At 39.9% G+C, this 24,517-nt stretch overlaps 1 protein-coding gene across 3 annotated transcripts in view; it reads left to right on the top strand.

Annotated features, from left to right (window-relative positions):
* The window catches only part of SOX5 (SRY-box transcription factor 5), a 313,721-nt gene that overhangs the window by 26,012 nt on the left and 263,192 nt on the right, over positions 1–24,517 (top strand). For all 3 annotated transcript variants that reach the window (XM_077807473.1, XM_077807474.1, XM_077807472.1), the window contains exon 2: positions 12,930–13,140. In XM_077807473.1, the coding sequence (XP_077663599.1) occupies positions 12,930–13,140 (211 nt within the window). The remainder of the gene's footprint in view (positions 1–12,929; positions 13,141–24,517) is intronic.

Below are 24,517 nucleotides of genomic sequence, written 5' to 3'. Positions count from 1 at the left end.
AACAGTGATTCACTGAAAAAGGCTAAATTTCCGAATTGTCCTTATAATCATTCTTTTACTAGAAGTATGATAAATAAGTAATAGGCAGTTAGAGAGTATTGGAGACCTTGATAAAAAGAAGCAGGTAAGAAAACACTTGGAAAACTTAGATACATTAAAATCCATGAGTCCAGAGGCCTGGATGAGTTCATCTCAAGGGTTAAGTGAATGAGGTAACAAATTTCTGAACCTCTGGAAATTACTTTTGACAAGTCATGGATTCTGATCTTATTCACACTGAGCAGTACCTTACTCCACATTGTCCACTGAAGTCAGAGGGGTGTCTCATGAAGTAAGATGTGAATAACGTAATCAGATTCGACCCACATAGCACTTAGGAGCTTCCAGAAGATTGTCCAAAAAAGGGGTTCTAATATTCAAACAGGGCTGGGAATGAAGGGTGAGGGAGTGATTCTGGCAATTATCACATAAATCTACCTGTAATTCTTAATAAAACAATGGAACAAATATGTAAACAATGGAACCATGAACAATATGCAACATGCCTGAAATTTTCAAACCACTGCAGGGGATTTAGCCACATGTCTTCCATTAATTTTATAAGCATAACGTGTAGCTTAATAGAAGATGTGTGGCTAAATCCTTGGCATTACTTTGAAAATTTCTACCAATGGGTTTATAAAGAGAAAGTCATATAAGAACAACTTGATTTTTTTATATAAGTAGGTGAAGGGTATGCAGTAAATAAATACATCTCATGGAAATAAAGCATTTAAATAGACTGTTTCACAAACTTTCACTTGAACATTCTAATTGTCTTGGATATGAGCACTGTCACATTGGTTGAGAACAGGTGGAAGAACTGAAAAAGGGTAGTGTTTATGCACTGAGTTTTTGGGAGGTGTGTATTGTGGTGATGTATGACCTGGTTTTATTTAACATCGGTAATAAAGAGGTGGTGCTAACAGCATATTAATTAGAGAAAATGGATCTTTCCCTTTGATATACTGCAACAATTGAGATCAGCAGAGGGGTTCATGCAGGAGCTCCCTCAATGTAAATGCGTGGGAGCTGCTGGCAAGGTGTTCCCTGTGCGGGGTCCCCTATTTTGGAACCAGTTTCCTCCTCATTTTGGTCTGCCAGGGGCCAGATTTGTTCATCTTCCAGGCATGCAGTAAAATCCCATCATTTTTCTTTACCCTACGGCTGTTGGGGAAAGACTGGGTTGAGGTGAATATATTTATGTGTACTCCTATTTTACTTTTTCATTTTTAATTTATGGGATAGGCACCCAGTACACTGGATAGTTGCCTATAGTTGTATTGTAGAAATTTGAAGATGCAGAAGTATTGTATTCTAGAAGTTTTAAGAAGTAAATTAATTATAATACATCAATTAAAAAATTCAACTGAACATCAGTGAGGAGAGACAAATAACCTAAAGGGAGGTTAAAACACTGTGTGTGTAGGAAGTAATAAAATGTGTTTCATCCTATAAAATTACAAGCTAATGCAGCGGGAGAAAAATAATCCATAATACAGATAATCAATGGGAGGAAGGCCCTTGGAAATGCTGAAAGAGATTTAGGTGTGATAGAGCAAATTAGATACGAGCTTGCAATGCGGCATGGCAGCAAAAAATGGAGGTAACAAGGAGGTAATTGTCCTTCTCTTCGTAGCTCTGGTAAGATTACATCTAAAATATTGTGTTCAGTTCTGGGCAATTCAAAGATGTCAACAAATTGGAAGGATTTCAGATACAAGCAACAGAAATGATTAAAGGGCTGTAAGAGCTGATTTGTGAGGAAAGATTGAATGAGCTAAATATGTACATAAGAGCTAACTATGGCCCAGCAGTAACTAAGGGAGGTTGTGCTATCTAAAAGGACGAGATGGGTACAAATGCCACGGAGGAAGAGGGATTGTCCACGTGTGGTGAAAGGGGATATAAGTGCAGTAATAGGTTGAAATGAAGCAAAGAAAAGTTTAGGCTGAATATTAGGAAACATTTCCTAGCAATGAGGTTCTTTGATCTGTGGAATACTCACAAGAGATCCATTGTTTGAGACATTTTAACTAACCTGACCAAAACGATTAGCAACATAGTGGTGGACTATGTTGTGCCATTAAGGCACAGCCGGGCATTGTTGGAGGGGCAGAACCACACTGCCTCAAGGAGGAGCATTGGAGGCATTTTATGTTTGCGGCTACATTTTACACTATGAGCTAGGTGTGTGATTCCCTTGCTCATGCATACATACTCAGGCTAGCTCTCATCAAGCCAGTGTGAGTAGCAATAGCCACAGTAGCATGGGTAATGGCAGTGGAGGCATGGTTGAGCTGTGCGGAGTACATACCCACTGATTCCGGGCAAGTTTGTACTCCACACGGCTCAGCAGTACCTCTGCTCCTGCTGCCATGGCTACACTGCTATTTATAGTCATGCTAGCTCAATCAGAGCTAGCACAAGTCTGTGTACATGAGCTGCGGAATAACACCCCTAGCTTGTAGAGTAAGCAGAGCCCATGTAGGGGAGCACAAACTACTACAGCCCATTTAGGGTGCAGCATTCCCCCTTTCAAACAGTGTGATCCTCCCCTTAAGGAGTATTCTGGTAGCAGCTCCGAAAGGGAGGCTGTAATTCTGGCCAGCCTGTGCATGATATCGACAAAGGAGCGGAGTTCTTTATTCTATTCCCCGCACCACACACCCACATAAAGGACTAGCTGGAATCTAGCCCTTAGGGAACAATCTTCCATTGGTCACTAAGCAATGGACTAGGTGATCTCATAGCACTTTCCCATCTGTGAGTGCTATAAATTTATAGTATATTGAAAATATCAAAAGTAGAAAACCCGAGAACAGCCTGCCTGCCAGTCATTGGAAGCCTACGGCATCCCATAACAAGGTTGTGGGAAAGTATTGTAGTACTTGATCAGTAAGTAATTTCATATTTTAAAACGATGGTCATTTTATACCATGTTTTTTCCAAACTAGCAAAAGGGTTTAATACAAATTAAAGACTAAACCAAACAGTTTTGATAAGTGGACTTGTTTTTGTTTAGCAAGGTCTTAAGGATGATCTTTAATCCCTCAGGGAAGAGATCATAAATGTCTTAAAGTGCTTTTGCAGGATTTTATTTATTGTTTTTAGCCATACAGATCACTAGCAAGAAGATAACGAGGCTGTCATAGTACAAAATGTTCTTTGTTTTTACAGGTTGTGGTTAATATATTAGCAATTCTCAAAATGTCACTCTTGCTTATTAAGTGTTTTTGAGAGCAAATGAAAACCTACATTTCATTCTTGAGATCAGTGTTTTTGAAGAAAAGGGGAGCATTTTAGGGAAACGGAGAGATATGTGTAACTATGTGTGGCATCGCTACCTAAACAGGATCTGTGTCACTGCAAGTCCCTTGCCAAATTTATGCAACACAGTACTATCGGCATGATTATTTTTATTATCCCTCATGCAAAGCAAGGATTTGCAGTTTCTTTATACAGGGAACATTTTATGATAGCCTATATGAAAAACTATGCAAAGAGTTTGGGTAAAAACAAGATAAAATTTAAATGACCCAGAAAACTGACGGGGGGGGGATTTTCAAAAGTGGCTCCAAAGTTTATCAACATTTGCTTTATGCACCCTTCACCACTGCAGATGCATAGTTATACTCATAATTTTTTGATCTGCAATGCCCCCAAATACAGAAATCTGAATAAGCCCAGACCAATAAGAAATACTGGATGTGAGCTGTTTGTGTGGGAAGATCAGTGAGAGGCCAAGAAAGGTTTGTATTAAGGCAGTGGTTATCAAACTATAATCTGGGGACCACTGATGGTCGCTGGAGGCTGGCTCCTCCTACTTATAAATTCATAGATACTAAGGTCAGAAGGGACCATTATGATCATCTAGTCTGACCTCCTGCACAACGCAGGCCACAGAATCTCACCCACGCACTCCTGTAAAAAACCTCTCACCTATGTCTGAGCTATTGAAGTCCTCAAATCATGGTTTAAAGACTTCAAGGAGCAGAGAATCCTCCAAAAAGTGGCCTGTGCCCCATGCTACAGAGGAAGGCGAAAAACCTCTAGGGCCTCTTCCAATTTGCCCTGGAGGAAAATTCCTTCCCAACCCCAAATATGGCAATCAGCTAAACCCTGAGCATATGGGCAAGATTCACCAGCCAGATACTACAGAAAATTCTTTCCTGGGTAACTCAGATCCCACCCCATCACAGGCCATTAGGCCTATTTACCATGAATATTTAATTACCAAAATCATCTTATCCCATCATACCATCTCCTCCATAAACTTATCGAGTTTAATCTTAAAGCCAGATAGATCTTTTGCCCCCACTGCTTCCCTTGGAAGGCTATTCCAGAACTTTACTCCTCTGATGGTTAGAAACCTTCGTCTAATTTCAAGTCTAAACTTCCTGGTGGCCAGTTTATATCCATTTGTTCTTGTGTCCACATTGGTACTGAGCTTAAATAATTCCTCTCCCTCTCCGGTATTTATCCCTCTGATATATTTATAGAGAGCAATCATATCTCCCCTCAACCTTCTTTTTATTAGGCTAAACAAGCCAAGCTCCATGAGTCTCCTTTCATAAGACAGGTTTTCCATTCCTTGGATCATCCTAGTAGCCCTTCTCTGTACCTGTTCCAGTTTGAATTCCTCCTTCTTAAACATGAGAGACCAGAACTGCACACAGTATTCCAGGTGAGGTCTCTTAGTTACTTTCAGCTGCCTCTGTTGGACCAAGAGAAGAGCTTGCATGATTGTAAATGTAGCTGGAAATAAGGGGGATGCAGTCTCCTATATGGGCCATTGCTATGGGGAATGGAGGGAAGATCAGAAAAGAGAGTTGTCCTCACAGACTGCTGCCACAGACAGGACTGGAGCAGACATCCCCCAATGTATGGAAACTTACAACCAGAGAGGACTGAAGAGCTACTGATGGAAAAGTAGTAGAGAAGAGAACTGGCAGCATATCCAGGGGAGTTGAGAGAAAGGAGGATTAGGCGGCTTGGCAGCATTCCATGAAAGAAAGGAATCAAACACCTGGGCAGCATGTGCAGTGATTGTCTAATGATTGTGTGACATTGATTAGAGCCCAGAGTAATACACGGAGTTGCCATGCAGGTTACATACACGCAGCTCAGGCTGTGCTGATAGATCTCAATCTTTGTTTGCAATGCAGTCCTAGGGTGCTTCTGAGCATGGATTCTTCTAGTCATGCAGCCCTAAGGAAGCCAAATGTGAAAATGCTGATTTGCACATCTGAACACCACAGTGGATATGGCTCTGGACAGGTTCAATGACATACCTGAACTTTCAGTGTGGGATTTTCAGAAGTGCTCAGTATTGCCCTAACTCTGCTCTCCTTGAAGTCAAAGGTAAATTGATTTCAAGGGAAGCCCAGTTGGGACAGCTCTGAGCACTTGTTAATATCCCATTCCTAGTGCCTTACAGGAGCCATATTAATTGTGCTGAAAATTGTCAGAGTTTGTAAGTCTTTCATGGTGTCCTTTTCAACTAGAACAATCTTCCTAGTCCAGGTCATCAGGCTCCTAAGTTCTCCTAATTTACATCCTTCATCAAACTGTACTTCTTCAGCTAGACTCATTAGTGTTAAAGCCTATCTCAAGGTCCTGTGATTTGAATACTAATCTCACTCCCAGTGCTTTGTCACTGTGTCTCTCTCTGTCATATGGTTGGCAGCTTGCTTCTGTGCTTAGTTTTGGCCAATGTAGATGTTAAGATCTATGGGCAAGGACTATGGGCCAGATTTTCGAAGATATGTAGGTGCCTAAAGATTCATACAGGTGCCTAGTGGGATTTTCCAAAGTGCCCAAGTATCTTAAGCACCTAACTCCCTTTTATTAATATAAATAACACTTCTCTAGAGCCTTTCATGCAGCACTCTTCAAGCTCTTTAGGAACAATAATGTACCATCTCCAAAAAACCTTAAGTATTTATTTAGTATTTATTCTTATCTCCACTTTTAATATGGGAAAACTAAAGCACAGGGAAGATAACTGGCATGCTGGATATCATTGACCAGATTCCTTGCTTCCCAATTCTGTGCTTTAATTATTAGACCATGTTCCTTGAGAATCATAGAAGTTACAGATGGAAAAGACCAGTTAGATCATCACACCCAAACTCCTGTCAATGTAGTTTCCAGTCTTATGGTAGAAGTCATTAAAGAGGCACAACGCTGGATTTCAGCCCAAAGGACAAGAAGCAGCAATGATTGCCAAAAAGGAATCCAATACCAAGTAATATGTCAATGCTTTAAATAAGGAACTAAATATAATCATCTAAAAGTTGGATAATTTAAGACCATTCCAAAAGATGTGTTCATAGAATCCCAAATGCCTTATCCATTTCGCAGAGTCAAAAGAATATTTTTCTTAAATCAATTTAATTTCAGTTGAGTGTAGTATAGTCTATATAATCAGTGAAAATGTGAACCTCTGCATTTAGAAACATCTCTAACTAAAGAGAGTCCCTCTCCAAAATGATGCAGTTAAAATTCTTCTTCTTCCACCACCATGACCTCATCACTCCACTTCTCAGATCCATTCACCGACTGCTTCTCCATTTCAGCTCCTCCCCCTCACTTTGAGGCCCTGTGATGCTGCAATGAAACTCTGTGTGGGTGGAGGGCTCTGCTTTCATAGATCTGGTTACAGGACCAGAACCTGAGGCTCATCAGTTCTATGACTTCCAGCATCTCAGCTCTTATTTCCTCCTACACCCCTACCTGAACCCTATGTTCTGCCCAATCCTTAATTTATAATGGTATTTCCTATTTCACACACACACCTCCTTTTTTCCCTCCTCCATGCCTTTTTGCACACTCATGTCTTTTTGCATACTCTCTTGTACTCCAAGTATCCTCCATTGCCTTTTTCAGATCTCTTTAGAGATCACGTCTCCCCCATCATTGACTGACAATTCTGCTGCGAGAGAGAGAATTCATAGACAAAAGACCTATTTAAATATAAGATAGAAGCTAGTTAGTTCTACGTTTTTAAGTTGTTCACTAGGCTAGACTCATGAAATATTCGTTTAATCTTCTTAAAGGTGCCATGAGTACAGCCACCACCATGCAGTTTTCAAACAACATCCTCAGTACAACACAAACATAACACAGGATTCTTGTGGGGCGGAGGGATGTCAAAAATTCCTTAGTGATTCAGTAGCACAATTCTTACTGAAAATCAATGGGACTTCTGCTTGGGTCAGTTAGGATCCTTTGAATATCCCACTTATAATCCTGTGAAATACCAGTCAATACTGAACTGTCTGAATTTTAAGTTTTTCTACAGTAACAGAGCTGAAAGATGTTCTGCATTTAAAAAAAATAAAGTTTGATTCTTTTGTTTTTACTACTTTATAATGCACAAAATAGGCCAGAAAGGTTTTTGTCTGGGGAAAAGAATTTCCTGCTTTGTGTTTTTTTTGTGGGTTGGTTGGTTTTCAACCTTAGAAATATCACAAATGTCAAGTTTGGTCTTTCTTGGTACTCTGAGTTCTCATTCTTTAGTTGAAGAAGTAGGGAGGTAACAAAAGGATTTACCAAAGATGTCCTTTCTCCAAAATATATAGTAGGCATTGAAATTGAATAGCTGTTAACAAAATGCAAGCACTTCTAAGCAGTCTGACTAAAAATTCCTTACCTTCACAATTGCTCTGTTTTCAATCTCTTGACCTTGTAGACATAACTTCACTAGTTTTCCAGTCGCTGTAGAGTATTCCAGGGTAGACAGGGCCTAAATATCTAATTTAAAAGACAGGAAAAAAAATCTTTTTTTTCTTGTCGTCGTCTTCACATATTATAAAGAAGCAAAAAATGGGCAGAAGTCCAGCTTTTAAAAACCCTGTTGTTAGGTTATTCTTAACATAAAGGATCAAATGTGTCTTTAAACCAGACAATATTAGTGCTTGTTTTAAAGACAGGCATCTTATTCCAGGTATTTTTGGCTGCAGCCCCAAAAGTCAGCTTCCCTTTATCATTTTAATACTTCAGATACAGCATCCCAGAACAACAGTGGTAACTAACAGTTTCAGCTTAGCTCTGAATTTCCGTTTGGTTATTGGTCAGCTTAGGTAACAACTTTAATGTTACAGAAACACAGGTTTCTATCTGTCTGAGTTTAATTTTGGATTAGGAGCTGAGAAGTCATATCTGATAATGTGCATCCAAAGGCTAAGAAGCAGAGGCTGAAACATACTTAGAATGCTAAAAGATACTATAGAAATCTGCATAATGTACAACTTGTTCCTTTTGAATAAATATTTTACCATCACTTTAAAATTGGCAGAGGGTCTTACTCAGACTGTGGAAATGGAAACAGGCCATTTTAAAGATATAAATAAAGTTCTTTTAACAGCAAAATATTTGTACTTTTTATGAGAGCAAGGGTAACATTGAGTAATCTTTAAAAATCTATCGCTCAGTGAGGATAAGTCCATTGTCCAGTGACATGACTTTTCCTGTCAATCACAAAGGTGACAAGGGGGCTAGATTAAGTAAAGCTTGCCCAAGATTAACAAAGGAAGATTATTGACCTCATCCTGAAAGGGCAGAAGCCTGTTTTATCATTAAACCTTGGAAGAGAGATTCGTCTACAGGTAGCAACTTTCATATAAATGAACAAGTGTTTCTGAGGGTTTCTCGATCTGAATAGAACCAGAAGGCTTGAATCTTGGGTCAATCTATTTTTCATTGTTGGTGGGGGTGAAGAGAGAAAAGGGCCCGGCCCGAATGACCTTGTCAGCAGGATCTTTGTAGGTTCCTGACTGCCATCTAAAGTGGAGAAAACAAGAAACGACTACATCAGGTGTTGGTGAGTACAGTCCTAGTTCGGAGTTTGATTGAGTGTTGTGTCAGCACACATTAGCAAGCAATTCACAATGTAAATGAACAATGGACCCCCATACACAAAACAGCTGCTCACTGCATAAAACTGTTACAGGGATTAGCAGAGCCAGAGGCTGAAATGTAATCAAATTTGAACAGGTGAAACGATTACATAGCGGACAGAGAATATTCCTGGGTGAATTAGCAACAGCATCTAGTTTTCCACTGTTGTGGTGACAGGGGTTTGTAACACTTGTGAGGTCTGCTAAATTTCTGTAAATTTTCCTACCTTAACAAGTATTTAGAGAAGCTGGTGCATGCTGCTGCTTTTTTTTTTTTTATGATACATGCTAGAAAATTGTAATGTGGTTTTCTTTCAGTAAACTGAGTAAAATTGTGTGTGTTTTTTTTCAAAAGACAGACCTGCTAAGTCTCACTCAGTTGAAGGGTTTGATTAATTGATTAATTTTAGGTAGTTTCTGAAGTGCTGTCCTCTTGCCATTAAGGATTCTTCAAGGCGTTGGCAGTGGGATGTTTAAAGTCTCATGCATAATTTCTCAAGAATTCCCTGACTGAAAGTTCCTTAGATTTATACAGCTCTTAACATATGTCCATAATCACGAGTAAGTTTCTTCTTTTTTCAAACAATGAAAGACTTAATAGGTCTGAAAGGCTTTGTCTTTTTTGTTGTTTTTTTCTCGTAATAAAGATGTGAAATAGAATGTGAAATTAAATAGAAGTGAGTAAGGTGAAACAAAGACAACAGTTAAGCATTTCAGGCTGTTGTGCAGAATGATCACAGGATAAAATCATGGCTAGTCTGGTGGAGGGTATAGGCTTACCTTGATATGCTGAGGTTTACACGTGAAACTCTAATTAACGTTAATGGATGCAGTGTGCACCCATTCCTGTGCACTGGGAGGAGAAGATTCTTTTTAGATTGTAAATCACACAACGAATGTATGATTGCTGCAGATCTTTTTGGATGAATAATTCACTGTACCTTAACTTAGCTCACAAAGATTTGAATGCAGCTGTGAGCCTACTGTATGTGTGTTTTAATTAAGTGTAGTGTACATTAAGAACCACCTGGGCATGAATAGCCCATAAAAATGATATTCAAACACTATGTATGCACACACACAGATGGTGTGGTTTCAACAAAGGGTGAAAACAATTTACTCTTGGAGCAGGAATTTTAAAATGTAATTTAATGCACAGATATGTTCTTTTGAAGTCTGTACAGGGCTTAGGTCTGAATGATTCCTCCCCCTTCTCTCCCCCCCCCCCCCCGCACTGTGTATTGGTATGTATGTGGCCCTCCCCCATCAGAGCACCTCACAATCATTAATCAATTTATCCTTATAATACCCTAGCAAAGTAAGGAAGTATTACTCTCATCCCTATTTTAGCAATGAGAAACTGAGACCCAGAGAAATTTGCCCAAGGTCACACAGGAAGTATGGAAGAACCAGGAATTGAACGCAGATCACCTGAGCCTTAGTCCAGTGTATTAATCACAACACCACTCTTCTATCTTGATGCAATTTCCCCCTCCTGAACAAATAGCCCATATAACTTTTAGTAATGGAAAGTATTCTGGGATACGGTTTGCATGCCAAGTAGTTTGTAAAATATGTTTTTTAAAAGTTGCCTTTCATTTTATTGTATCTTCCTTCAATAGCTGCAGTCCTGAATATACAACCCAAAGCTATCATTAACCACCACCACACACACACCCAACAAACAAAAGAAAACAGAAACAAGATCATTTTTGTTTTCAGTTGGTCATCACATCATCAAAAACCATCACAAAATGTATAAGGGACCAGTAAAGCTATTTAGGCTCCCATTGCAAATACCTTTTCCCAATCTGTCTGATATATGAAGCATGCAAAAATATGTTTAGTATCTTTGGAGCCCGGTTTGGAGGGGGGAAAAAAGAAAGCAAGGAGCTTGTTGCCCTTCAAAAATTGTTAGCAACATTTGTTCCTGGAACCTCTTAATGGTGTAGACTCAGTCAAGAACTGTAACTAAGGAAGACAGTTGGCTTTTTTGTCTTGATAGGGCAAACAAGCGAGAAGTTTTTCAGAACATTATTAATATTGCTATTGCTTGACAATATGTATGAGTGACGGGTAAAGCTTGTACTAGTGCTGAAGATGATTAAAACCATTACATCAATGGTTGAACATATTTTATTCTGCTTGCAGTAAAACTATATTCATGTCCAAGTTAGCTCTACCTGTTGTTGAAACCCATTGGTAGCAACAGATAACTTTCCACTTGTAGATCAAACTTGGAGGGAACCTCAAGCAAAATGGAATGTTTTTGTCAGCTGGAGTCAGAATATTCTTTTATGGCCTGGTCCAAAGCCCACTGAGGTCATTAGAAAGGCTTTGAATTCAGTGGGCTTTGGATCAGGCTTTTGGAGTAGATAATAGGCCAACTTCTGATCTCAGTTAAAGAATGTATTGAAGTGACTCCATAGATTCACCAATGTAAGTGTGTAGGGCCAGTTTTCACAGGAAGTTTTTTCATTTAAAAAGAAAAAGGGGGGAGGGCATTTTTCTAAAAATGAAATGTTCTGTGAAAAATTGTCAACATTATTGAAACTTCATGAAATATTCCACTATATATTTTAATAAAATTGTTTACCAAAAGGGTTATGGAAAAATTTTGGTTACATGAAAACCAATAGAAAATGTGGTTTTAATAAATGAAAACTACCAAAAATGATTTGGAAATTTTTTTTTTGGTGGAAACCAGTTTAACAACAAATGGAAAATGGATCCATTTTCAAACCCTGCAAAATGGAAACAGTTTTTAAAAGTGCAATGATTTTTTTCTACCAGCTTTATAACTGAGATCAGAATCAGGTTCACTGACTTTATTAATAATGGAAATAATTATCCAACATTTTATACAAACATATAAGGAAATACTTTATAGTGTTATGAAGAGCTAAAGAATAAGAGAAGAATCTGAACAGAAGAAAATGTTTAAGACAGATAATAGAAATATATAATTTTGCAACATTATGTAATATAGATATGATATGTAACAAATTAAGGACCTGAATGAAGACATTAAAATCAAAGGAACTAATCAAGTACATAGTTAACTTTAAGCACATAAGTGTTTGCAGGATTGGTTTCTAAAGCAATAGCAGAGGAAGAAAGGATTTAAGAGGCATATGCAAGAGTGTCAAAAAAGATTTAAAAAGAGAAGGGAGAGTCCTTCAGTCAAAAAAAGATCCTGCATGTGCCAGGCACTGCAGAGACGAAGGCCCCCGCATTAATGGAGGCAAGTTTGTACATATAGGACCTAGATCTGTCATCTGTTAAAGTCAATGAGATTGCGCCTGTTGACTTTAATGCAAGGCCGACTATGCCTGTATCTTAGGAAATTGTGCAGTTGTGTCACTGTGCCACCTATGAGTGTGATGAGGACCACCCTTGTGAAAAATATTGTCTTTAAAAGGAAAGAGGGTATGAAATGGAAGAGGAGGAAAGAAAATGAATTAGAAGCAGTAAAATGATTGCTTCTTTCCTTAGAGATCGGAGAGCTACTTGAACTGTGAGTTGAAAAAAAAAATCATATAGTGCAGGGATTTAATAGCTGATTATTATTTCATTTCCAACAGCAACTAGCCATCATGGCATTAAGTGCTTTAAAAAGGCAGGAAATTAATTATCCTAGGGAAAAAATCTGAAGATTGCGCATAGAAAGCTGTAAAAGAGCAAACAATTAAAGGTAATCAATACCATTGTTATTAGAAAACCTATGAGTGCAGCACTTCTCCTCAATTAGAGAAAAACTGTATTTTGTGTTTCTCTCCTGCAAGCTGATCTTTGCTCACTTCAGCCTGTAATCTTAGTTTATCCTTTATCGAGAGGCTTTGTTCTGGATGTTTTTGAAGCACTGCATTTCTTTTTAAAGGTTTCACCAGACGAACAAACAGCAATGAACTCAAAGAACAAAGGGTTGTTATTTCTTTCTTCCTTTTCTTCTTTTTCAAGTTTCATCTCATTTCTCTCCTCTTTCAGGAAGTTGATGGCAATAAAGTGATGTCTTCATTTGCCCCGCACAACTCATCTACCTCACCCTTGAAGGCAGAAGAAGGTGGGCGTCAGAGTGGAGAGTCATTGTCCAGCACAGCCCTGGGAACCCCTGAAAGGCGTAAAGGCAGCTTAGCAGATGTTGTAGACACTTTAAAGCAGAGAAAAATGGAGGAGCTCATCAAAAACGAGCCAGAAGGTAAGGCCTGGGAAATGAGCCAAAATTTTGTTTTCTTTCCTCCAGGTTCTGTCAACTTTGGATATCCATCCATCCATCCATCTCCTGCACTTGTTGCTGGCAAAATGGAAGTGTGTGTCCTCTCTATACTAGGGATAATTTTCACAAGTGTTCCACCATTTCACCAGCACTGTTTAAACTTTTTTCCCAGCTTTGCCCTACTCTGCTTTATATGAGCTAGCTGCTGCCACCACCATAAGCACAATGTCTTCTAACCCAGCTCAGAATCCAGTCTAATTGACATGCTGGTTGCTACAGTGGTGACAAGCTAGGGCCTGTCTACATTAGGGCTACTGACATTGCTAACACCAGTGAGCTGAAAACAGTGTTATCAACGATGGTAAACTTTTGAAAAAAATCCACTTGTATAGACAGCGCCAATATTTGAAGGACAGAAGGTGGAATTTGGTAATCATGAAAGGTCCTGGATTAAGTGTGCCCTAAAATATAATCCTTTTATTTATCTATGGAACAGATACTGTGCAAACGTAAATGTAATACACATTTCCCCTGTGCTGCTGTGGAAATTTTTCACCCCAACATTCAGGGACCACCTCTAGGAGGTAGCAGTAGAGTCTCTGTGCCCTTTCCGCCCTTGGCTTCGCTGCCAGAGATACGAGCTACCTGTCCATGGGGAGCTGTGCCTCCCCAAACAGCTCTGTGTGGTCCCACCCATGCTCCGCCCCAGGCCTCCTCCCGCTTTCTGCTGGCACTTTGTGGGGCCGTGGGCTGGCTCTTTCCCCTGCGGCCCTGGCCCGGACTCTGGGCAGCTGGAGCTGTGTTTGCACTGCCTTGTGTTTGGGGGAAAAGGGGGGCCACGCTGCCCACCCTCTCTGCAGTCCAGGGCTGGCGGGCAGGGATGCGCTGCCTGCCCAGCACTTCGGGGTGGGGGTCATGCCACCCATCCACCTGGTGCTCTGGGGCTTGGAGGGGGGACACCGCGCTGCACATCCAGCGCTCCAGGGCTTTAGCTGGGGAGCCTCACTGCCCACCTGGTGCTCCAGGGCCAGGGGTGCTCAGGTGGCCTTGGGGGGGAAGCTGGTGGCCGTGGTGGGCGGGGGAGGTGTCTGCGCTCTGGTGGGGGAAGGCAGAGGGGTCTCAGGCAGAAGGGTTGGGCTGGGCTGGGAGTAGCCTCCCCCAGCCCACAGTTCACCCTCCGCCCATGCACCTGTTCTGTAGCAGGCCAACTCATTTCATAGAGGCCACTGAACAGCCTTTAGATGGGAAATATTTTCAATCGCTATCAATCTGGGCTGAATTTAAACCAGTGATCTAAAGATGGAAGTCTCCATGTCCCATTGCACTCCCCTGAGCCATCCAGAAAATATTATTATAACTGTTTTGGTAGACCTTGTGGATTTCCAAGGCTACAGGGATTTGGTGCCCTTATATGAACCCACTGCTACTGATTCCCTAGTTACCTTGCAGTATTACTCACCATCTGACTTTGTGTGAGCCTATCCCTTTTCAATAGTTTATAAAAGTGGAAAAAACCCAACCTCGGAGCTCCCCAAAAGCTATACTATGCTTGGGTGTGCATTGATGATACCTGTGGGAAATTTTTAGGACTACATTTGAAGGAAACTGGCTGACAAAAAAGCAAAGAGAAGTATATTCACACTCTCTCGTATGCATGACATAACTGTAAATTAGTCTTCTCTTTAGTGGGACCCCTGGTAAGAGTCTGCTAAAAAAACAAATGCTTTGTTTAATAACCATTTTTTTAAAAAGGTATTAAACATATTGAACCGTTCTGGTTTGCTTTTACCACTGACATTATGGCCAATGTCATGACCTTCTTTGTGCCTTGGAGTGGGAAAGACTTCTACACTGTGGCTGTGTGTGGGGCAGTGAGGAAAAGAAGAGGCAAAGTTGTTTAGGGGATGGGAAAGAAGAGGGATTTCTGGGCAACATGTAAATAAATTGTGGAGTAGGAAGTTGTGCATGCTCCAAAGACTCCATTAAGGAAAGGCCACAGTTAGAGATGAGAATGGTTACAGCACGTATGCATTTCCTCATCTCCACTAAAATGAAAATATACAGTACAAACAAAAGGTATACAGCTTTGTAAAGAGATTGGGAGGGAGGGGGGAGCAACTGAATGTTGGGCTTTACAAATGTATGCAACAGAAAATCTTTTCTTCCCTCTAGCCATTGTTCTATTGTCTTTCAAAGGCCATTAAAATGAACAACAGGTTGTGATGAAAATTTCATTAAGCCCTAGTTAAATCATTATGAGGGTGCCATATTCACATCTCTGATTCCTCCCCATCCAGAAATAAAAAGAGAAAAGAAGGTGGTTGTTTTGTTTTGTTCTACTCTTCTTTTCCCTAAAAGCAAACTAACAAAAGTTCAGAAGTTAGAAGAGAATGGGAAATGGGGCGTCAAACAAAAGGAGGCCACTGAGGTGAGCTGACTAGGAAAAAAATTAGACTTGCATAAGAGCATTAAAAGGTGGTGAGGAGGGAATATGTCATCTCAGCAAGCCCTCCCACTACCACCCCTTGTTCCAGTCAGCATGAATTTTTTTAAGTAGCTAATTAAATTTTTATCTTTATGGGGTATGGAAGGCAAACCACTCTCAATTGTTTTTTAAAACCCTCCACAAAACAATATTGTCTTTCTCAAAAGTTAGCTTCCCACTGCAACCACTGCCTCTTTGCGTGTTAACTCTTTCAGAAAGTCTTTTTGTTACTGTTATGTTTTATTGATATATGCAGTGTTGTTGTAGCTGTGTTGGTCCCAGGATATTAGAGACACGAAGTGACGAGATAATATCTTTTATTGGACCAACTTCTGGTGGTGATAGAGATGAGCTCTTGACCTGAAGAAGATCTCCATCTAGCTCAAAAGTTTCTCTCTCCCCAACAGAATTGGTTCAATAAAATATATTACCTCACCCACCTTGTGTCTCTAATGTTTTGTTGACACAGTTCAAGTGTGGCGATCTCAGCCATTGCTTGTTGCTAGTCAAGTAATAAAAAAATCATGTTTTCTCTCTGGATAAGATGTGCTACAATTGGCAATCTCTAATAATACATGCAGGTAACTCAACAGCAGGTGATGCTGTATGTCTCAGTACAAAATTTTAATATGGAAAGTACAGGACCTTGCACAATAAGGCTGTGATCTTAGCTGGGCACAGTTGTAATATAAATAATAATAATACCTAGTTTATTTCTCTGGGAAGAGAAACAATTTCAGTAGTGATAGTTTAAATCAAAGAGTTTCCTTTAATCTTCTTGACTCCAGGCATGAACTAGATTTCTGTTTCTTTATATATCCATTCTACCATTTGACAATGTATTTTGAAACTAAAGAAAAAGTACACTTGAAACATTCAAAGCACAGCATATGAGCAGATTCAGCTTTGCTAACTTACACCAGGGTAACTGAAACCTCCAAAAGAATTCTGATGAAGACTTTTGGCCAGGTGTAGTGCATCTGGTGATTAGCATAAAAATGACACTTAACACTGAAGTTTGAGATGGGGTTTCCACTTTAAGCTGTTTGCCACAAATCTGCAGGTCACGTCTTTGTAACATTTACAGTGGCACATCACAAAGCCATTTCATGTTGTCCTGAAATTAACATTGCAATGTTGGGACATAATGGTATATGATACTTAGGGCCCTATCAAATTCACGGTCCACTTTGGTCAATTTCACAGTCATAGGATTTAAAAAATAATAAATTTCATGATTTCAGATATTTAAATCTGAAATTTCAGTGTTATAATTGTAGGGGTCCTGACCCCAAAAGGCGGGGTGTGTGTGTGGGGATTCGCAAGGTTATTGTAGTAGGTGGGGTTGCGGCACTGCTGCCCTTACTTCTGCACTGCTGCTGGTGGCCTTCAGAGCTGGGCAGCTGGAGAACGGTGGCTGCTGACTGGGAGCCCACCTCTGAAGGCAGAGACCCTGCCAGCAGCAGCGCAGCAGTAAGGGTGGCCTGATATGGTATTGCCGCCCTTACTTCTGGGCCCTCAGCAGCCACCACTCTTTAGCTACCCAGCTCTGAAGGTAGTAGCGCAGAAGTAAGGGTGGCATGGCATGGTATTACCACCCTCAATTCTGGTGGGGTGCTGTCTTCAGAGCTGGGCACCTGGCCAACAGCTGCCATTCTCCAGCCACTTGGCTCTGAAGGCAGTGCAGAAGTAAGGGTGGCAATACCACAACCCCCCTAAAATAACCTTGTGACCCCCCTGCAACTCCCTTTGGGTCAGGACCCCCAATTTGAGAAACGCTGGTCTCCCCCTCGAAATCTTGTGTGCTTTTACCCTATACTATACAAAGACCAGATTTCTCGAGGGGACACCAGATTTTACGGTCCATGAAACATTTTTCAGGGCTTTGTTAGGGCCCTAGTGATACTGTATTCATTGTGACACTATGATATGATGTGATGCAACAGCATTGCATTGTGAAAGCCCCAAAATATCTGTTGAGTTCCTGGAAGAGCTAGCATGTTAAGATTACAGGTTGTGGATTGCTCCTTCAAAATTGGGACAATATACTAATATTGGATGGGTGGGATATTTAGGGCCTGATCCAAAACCCATTTAAGACGTGGAAAAGAAAAGTATTTGCTGGTGCAAGTGCTAATCACCCTCAAAAATATATGGATTTTAATGATTTTACCAAACATATTACAGTGTGTGTGTGTGTGTGGTTGTTCGGAGCAGGTAGCATCATTCCTTTTAAGAAAGTATTTTGTGGCTAGAGATCAATGTGTATATTTTAGGGTGCAATATTGTTTTGTTGTATATATGTACTTGTAAAAGCCCCATTGAGGGAAGCCAGTCTATCTAGTGTTTCCTCAGAAATTTACAAAGGATGCTTGGCTTGCTTTTTCTTTCTTCCACAGGTATAGTGATTGCTTTTTTGTGATTTCTACTTAGTCCTAAACCTCACGCCCATTATTTTTAATCTTCTGAACCTGCCATTTTGCTTTTGACTTTCGCAAGTATCCAGTGGAGAATGAGGCAGTGTGGCACATAGGCATGGAACGTTTTAGCAAATATAAAATCTGTGGAATTTTACTCATCATTGATGCATTGTGCACTTTTTTTCCTTCTCAAATTCTGCTGAAAATCCTCATAGACTGCTTTAGCATTCAGGTCCCCAAAGGCATAAACCTATTACCAAAGTCACACGATGTTATTTTACATGAAACATTCCATCCTTTTCTAACTTAGACTTCAGAAGAGGAGTCAGTCCCTTTTTATTTCTGGTGTACAATAATGAAGATAATGGAGTAGGTTTGGAGAAGCCTTATATACTGAGACAGACCTCAAGCCCTTGCCCTGAGGGTCATCTATCGACCCTGGGATTCCTTTTGCAGCTAAAATCATTAGGGGAATGAGATACAGGCATGGTTTTTTTCTATTTTCTTAAGGCATCAGAGAATGGCAGAGAGACTCTGTCGGTTCTCTTCAGTCGTAGAAATGAAATAGAAATCTCTTTGAAGTCACTGAGCTTGACACAAGTTCATGAAAAGCAAAGACCGAAGCAACCACTTACGTTTTTCTTGCACTATTAATGGGATTGGATTGCAGTATTTTAATTTATGGCCCTGCATTTGTGGAAAATTAAATGCTTTAAATCTGTCGTAGCCTTTTCTCTAAATTCATGGTTGGGCTTTTGCAAAAATCAAAGAACAAACAAACAAACCCACCAAAGACATTTTTAGCAATAGGCTAAAGCTCTTTCTTGACATTTACAGCTCAGAAACTTGTTAAGAATTATTCTTCTCTTTGAGTTAATCAGTTTTGGTTTGTGGCAGTTTCTGCATTTCCCTCTCTGAGGACTGCTCCTGAGCTACGTGTAAAAAGGTATTTCCATTACTGTAGTGTTCCAGTGGATGCCTGGATATAAAGCACCATAGGGCCACCTAAGCAATCAGATGGTGTGTGTTTGTGCACGTGTGCTCACTCATCTGCATGGCCCCTGCTCTGACCATACTGAAGTCCCTCTTGTGTTTTCTTCTGCTGTGCTGCTTACAGTGAATTGGTTTGATTTATATAGAAATAGATTGCCTATTGTTGTTTCCCTTAGCTCCTTATGTCCATCTATCTGTCTGTTGGTCCATAGCTCCTCAGAGGAGAGATCATTCTTTTGAGTGTTTAGAAAACATCTAGCATGTTGTGGATGCTATTGTAAATAAATAAAACAAATAAATATATAGTATGTATATGGTTAAAGGGTTACTAGGACACATGTTTGTAGGGCTTTAATAGGCATTGTGAACATAATAGTCTTATCTATTAATGTGTGTTACAATGCTATAAGTAATTTTTTTGTGGGAAAGAAAGGGACAAAAAAGGTCTCTTGGGCATAATTTTTGTCTTCTGAACATCCCCTAAAGACTATTCGTGTTTGATGTTTAAATTTACATTATAAATCACAATACCTGCTCTTGTCGTAATTGAAATGGCAGTTGTTTAAGCAGTTCTCTCGTCTGTAAAAGTGAACCATGTTGGATTCAGGCTCTCTAGCTGAAATATGAACTCGGAATATCCCCTAATATTATCAAACTTTTAATCACATCTCTTGTAAAGAAATCAAGAGGTCTCCCTCTTCTTAAGCCATAAATTCCAAAGCAGGCCAGTAATGGGCACAAGAAGGGAGGCCTTTGAAATGCAGAGTTCTGTTTTTAAATCACATCTGATAAAGTAGGGAAAAAATAAAGAGAACAGATCCTGGGGAAAAGCCTAAGGATACTCTAATTGGCTGAGGTTTGAGTCTCTTTTGTTTGGTTCCTCACTGTCCTTTTGACAAAGTACATGTTGAAGAGGCTTTGTAATGCTGTTCTACTGAAGGACAAACAAGGGTACCTTTCAACTGAGTACTTTTAAGTTTTGTTCCTCACGCTCCTGCTGCTGTAGAAGGATGCTCTAAGCGCATTGTGGTTTACATGTTCATCTATGCAGTCTGTCACCAGAAAAAGTGTCTCTTCTTGTAGAGCAAGCCAGCATCTAACCTCCGTGCACCTTTTACAAAGACACCACCATATGGAAATGTGCACTCACATAACTGATGAGGGGGGGAAAAGTTTGTGAAACAAGCCTGTGTGAAAAGAAGCCCTTAAATGCTGTGGTGTCTGATTAATCTTCATTAAAAAGTGCTTTAACTTTAGAACACAGGTAGCCTAGTTTGAAGCCCTGCCAGCTCCTTTCACTCAAAGTGAAGTTTGCTCATTTGTCATCTTCAGTTTAAGTGTATTCCTTCCTAATAGCGTAGCTCGATAGTTATGGTTGGTTTCAATGGATGTTTTCAAAAGTTGCTTAGATTCTCTTCCAAATCTCTCTTGCTTAGATCCTCAAAGGTTCAGAATTTTGGGATTTCTTTTTTCTTACTTGATAAATGCATCTGAGATGCAGATGTAGCATCTTAAATATCCAAGAAACCACTATGGTTGAGTGATATCCTAGTTTGTGCTTTTGTAGGGAGGAGATAGGAAAGGGGAAGGGGAGAGGGACTATTTTAGGATGAAAGTCTACTCTTATGGGTCACATAATTAAGATTGCTTTCCAAAACGTACTCATCCCACAAAAAGGAACCACCAGCAGCAACAGAGCCCTTCGTTTATCTGTTCCCATCTTGAACAATGTAGCATAACCAAGTTTAACCAAAACCAAGTTAATGGTTCTGTCTCCTAGCTCCAGCAGCTCCCTGGATTATCCACCCTGCTCTCCATTTTTTTCATAGATTCCAAGGCCAGAAGGGACCATTGTGATCATCTAATCTGACTTCCTGTATAACACAGGCCATAGAACTTGCCCTAAATAATTCCCAGAGCACATCTTTTAGAAAAACGTCAAGTCTTGATTTAAAAATTGTCAGTGATGAAGACTCCACCATGACCCTTGGTAAATTGTTCCAATGGTTAATTACTCTCACCATTAAAAATTTACATCCTATTTCCAATCTGAATTAGTCTAGCTTCAACTTCCAGCCATTGGATTGTATTATATTATACCTTTCTCTGCTAAATAGAAGAGCCCACTACTAAATATTTATTTGAATGCCTCCGATGCCCCAAAATGTTTCAGCTAAATGGGTTGCAGTCTGTTTTCCTTGTATGTTTTTGGCAAAGCCATCAGCTTCCTGAGCTTCAATTGCAATACATGGATCACTGTCGGAAAAGCCTCTGACCCAGCCTGTTAATATACAAAAATACATGAGGGAGTATGCCAGCTCTTTTTGTGTGTTTATATGCCACAGCTTTTGGGGGTTATCATTTATTCAAGAGTGGAGAGCTAGCCACCTGTTTCTCAGGCCTCTTGTCCCTCATTTTAAAGGTTCAAGCCCTTGCTGAATAGTAACATTCTAATCTGGGCAACATGGAAAACATGTATCTGAAACCTATTTGTCAAGCTAGCAGGGTTTGTGGGTTTTCTTCCCTTCTTCCTTACCCCGGAGGCGTTTGTCATGACCGTGCATATTAAAATTAATCCGACCTCCCAGGCCTGTGTGGTTTAATGTGAAGAAGTGGATATCAAGCATTTGCCCTAATTAAATAGGCCTGCTTGGTTTTGTTCTAGTGGGTGCTTGGTCTTTTTTTTAATAAGAGCTGCTTACGGAGGAGGCACGGCCAGTACTAGAGTTAGTGGAGAGCTCACTTCAAAGTTTTCTTTACCACCTGCGCCCAGAATACCAAGACCTGAAGAGCTCCCAGTGTTCTTTCTTAACTGCACTATTTGTGGAAAATAAGTGAGGGGAAATATGGCCAAATGAGTGAGAGAGCGATCAGGGAAGGAGAGGCTAGAAGCTGGGTTAAGCATGTAGATTGGCTTTTTGAAGTTGATTAAGATGACCTATCATACTGTTTGATTAGCTTTAGATAGCAATCTGTGCTATGAGCTATTCACAAGGCTGTCTTCTAGAAGCATGTGAAGGCCTCTAGTATGGCAAAGGCTGAGATTCATAGCAACTCCCACTTGTTTTCTTTGTTAATGAAGTGGCCTGGTAAAAACACTCTAAATTTGAAGCTGTTGGTTATATTTATTATTAGTTAGTTTTTAACTTTGACCTCACTTCAGTGTTGTTTGTATGTTGTCATTTTGGACAGGGTGCTTTACATGATATATCCATCTCCTATGTTATAAACAAGCTATGGTTGGAGGTTTTTCTCTTTTCTATGATGTCTTCTTATTGTTTTACCTTATTTCTGTCGCTCCAGGGAAGATCATGCCATATGCGTGTGCGTGTCATATAATGTGCATACAGGCAACTTGAGGAGCTCAAATGAGACTCAAAATAAAGTAAATCTCAAAGTACCTGTAAAAGTTTTCTTTTAATTTGTTTCTACATTTGATGACCTGATGTGAGGAGAAGCACAAGTCACCATTTGCGCTAAAGAATGCTTACAGACACCCGGGAGCTCCTCTAAAATCAATGGGAAACAGACACATGGTTCTGAAGGCAGCATTTGTTCCATAGTATTTTAGCCAGAGTGAAGTTCATTCTCACCTAAAAGTGGGAATTTCTGCATTTCAAACCCTCAACAGAAAAATTTAGAGACACTGACAGCTTTTATTTTAAAATGGAGTCCTCCAAAGTTTATCATTGTTTGTGTGTCAGACAGGCCTACAATCTCTTTACAGCAGTGGCCAGTGAGCTAATACTCTAAGGGAACTGGAACTGACATTCATTACTCCCCCAGAATTTGTTTTTGCTTCCTTATACAAATGGTTGCAATCCACTACACAGGCAGAAAGCAACACTTTTCTTATCTATGTTTCCCCGATAGCAAAGCTTGTTGAAATAAAACCCAGCAGGTAACAAGATACACGATTGATTTCAGAAGGTACCGGACATCTGTGCACTAACTCATATTGCCATCTTTTTCTTTTTTTTAATTATTATTATTACTATTTTATTTTTATTGAGAACTTTGGCAAAACCCAAACGTAAAGAACCATATTGACACTGCCAAGCATCTGTCTGGTGCTTGACAGCATCATAGAAACCCTTCTACTGTTTCATCTAGGTTGCTATTGGTTATTTAACAACACAATGCAAACTGTGCAGTGTGGGTGTATATGAAATGGAAAGAAAGGTTGGGGAAGGAGCCTTGCACAAGTAAATACATCTTTCATCATACCTTTTGTTTGGTCTGTTTACCGTGTGCTATTCAATATTCAGTTGAAGTTGTTTGACAGTTCTGCAAAAGGGTGAGGAACCTTTTCTTGAACCTATATCCTTCTGCCTTTGTCTTGATACAAAAAGTTTTCTGTTTGCTGTTTTTCTTTTGTCGTCACCTGACTGTTGTTGAGGTTTTTTGTTGTTTTTGCTCATGTGACAGATGCACATATTTATGAAACACAACTTATAAACACATAACTCATTCAGATAAAATGGGCATCTATGCAAGATGCATATGTAAGGTTAACTGTGACATGCATCTGAGGCAGCACAGTTCTTTGATACTTGATTTTTTTTTTTTTAGTTTGTTTATTTAATCAAGGAAGGAAAGTGGAGAATGACAGAACAGAAAATCACTCTTTACTTCCTGCTAAATAATGTGCTGTTAGCACTTGTGCAACTCTGCAAGGCTTTCTGAAATGTTTAGCCTTGATTTAATTCGTATTTAAGATCTCTCTTCCCAGCACATTAATATAATGTCAATGAAGAATGCATTGCATGGTGTAATTACTGAAGAGAGCAGTAGTTGGGAAAACAGACGGTAATTGAACACATGGCTGTTTATTACAACAGGACAGTGCTCCTACGCTGGTATTTAGGGCATTAATAGGGAAGAATTGATTTGTTGTTTTAAGATGAATTCAATCACTGTTGCTTAGGCCTTTGTTTGTTCAGGCCGAGTTATGCTCTGTTTGTATAATGTGCCCAAGAGGTTTACACACCACAGCCTAGCATTAGTCATGCAGAGGGCTTGGGAGCACAAAGCCATTTAAATGAACAAAGGACATTTTTCTTTTTGGTTCTGTTTATCTTCCTTTCTAGTTTTGTTACCCTCTAATCTCATGCCTCTCTCTCTTGCCCTCTCCACCCCCCCTTTCCTTCCCTAGCATTTTTGATCAGTGCAAAGATCTCTTTTCTTTTCTAACTGAGGAATGGAACTTTGACTGACAGGTGGCAATGTTGGGAGCAGCACAATGTAAATAGGAGTGGCTACTCTTAAGTCTGTACAAGAAAGAAGGGAGGGAGGGAAAAAACTTTTCAACTTTGGGGAAAATGATTAATTTCAAAGCAAACAGAGCTGGTATTAGATGTGCCAATGCATGTCTCAACGGTGATGTTTTTTAAAGGGGGAACCCACACCTTTTGTCATTCTTACTGGATTCCACTCTAGTTAGGGCTCTTGTCGGCCAAAT

The sequence above is a fragment of the Eretmochelys imbricata genome, chromosome 1 (assembly GCF_965152235.1).
Source record: "Eretmochelys imbricata isolate rEreImb1 chromosome 1, rEreImb1.hap1, whole genome shotgun sequence".
NCBI lineage: Eukaryota > Metazoa > Chordata > Testudines > Cheloniidae > Eretmochelys > Eretmochelys imbricata.
Note: the sequence above shows the minus strand (reverse complement) of the source record. Positions and strands in the feature narration are given on the sequence as shown.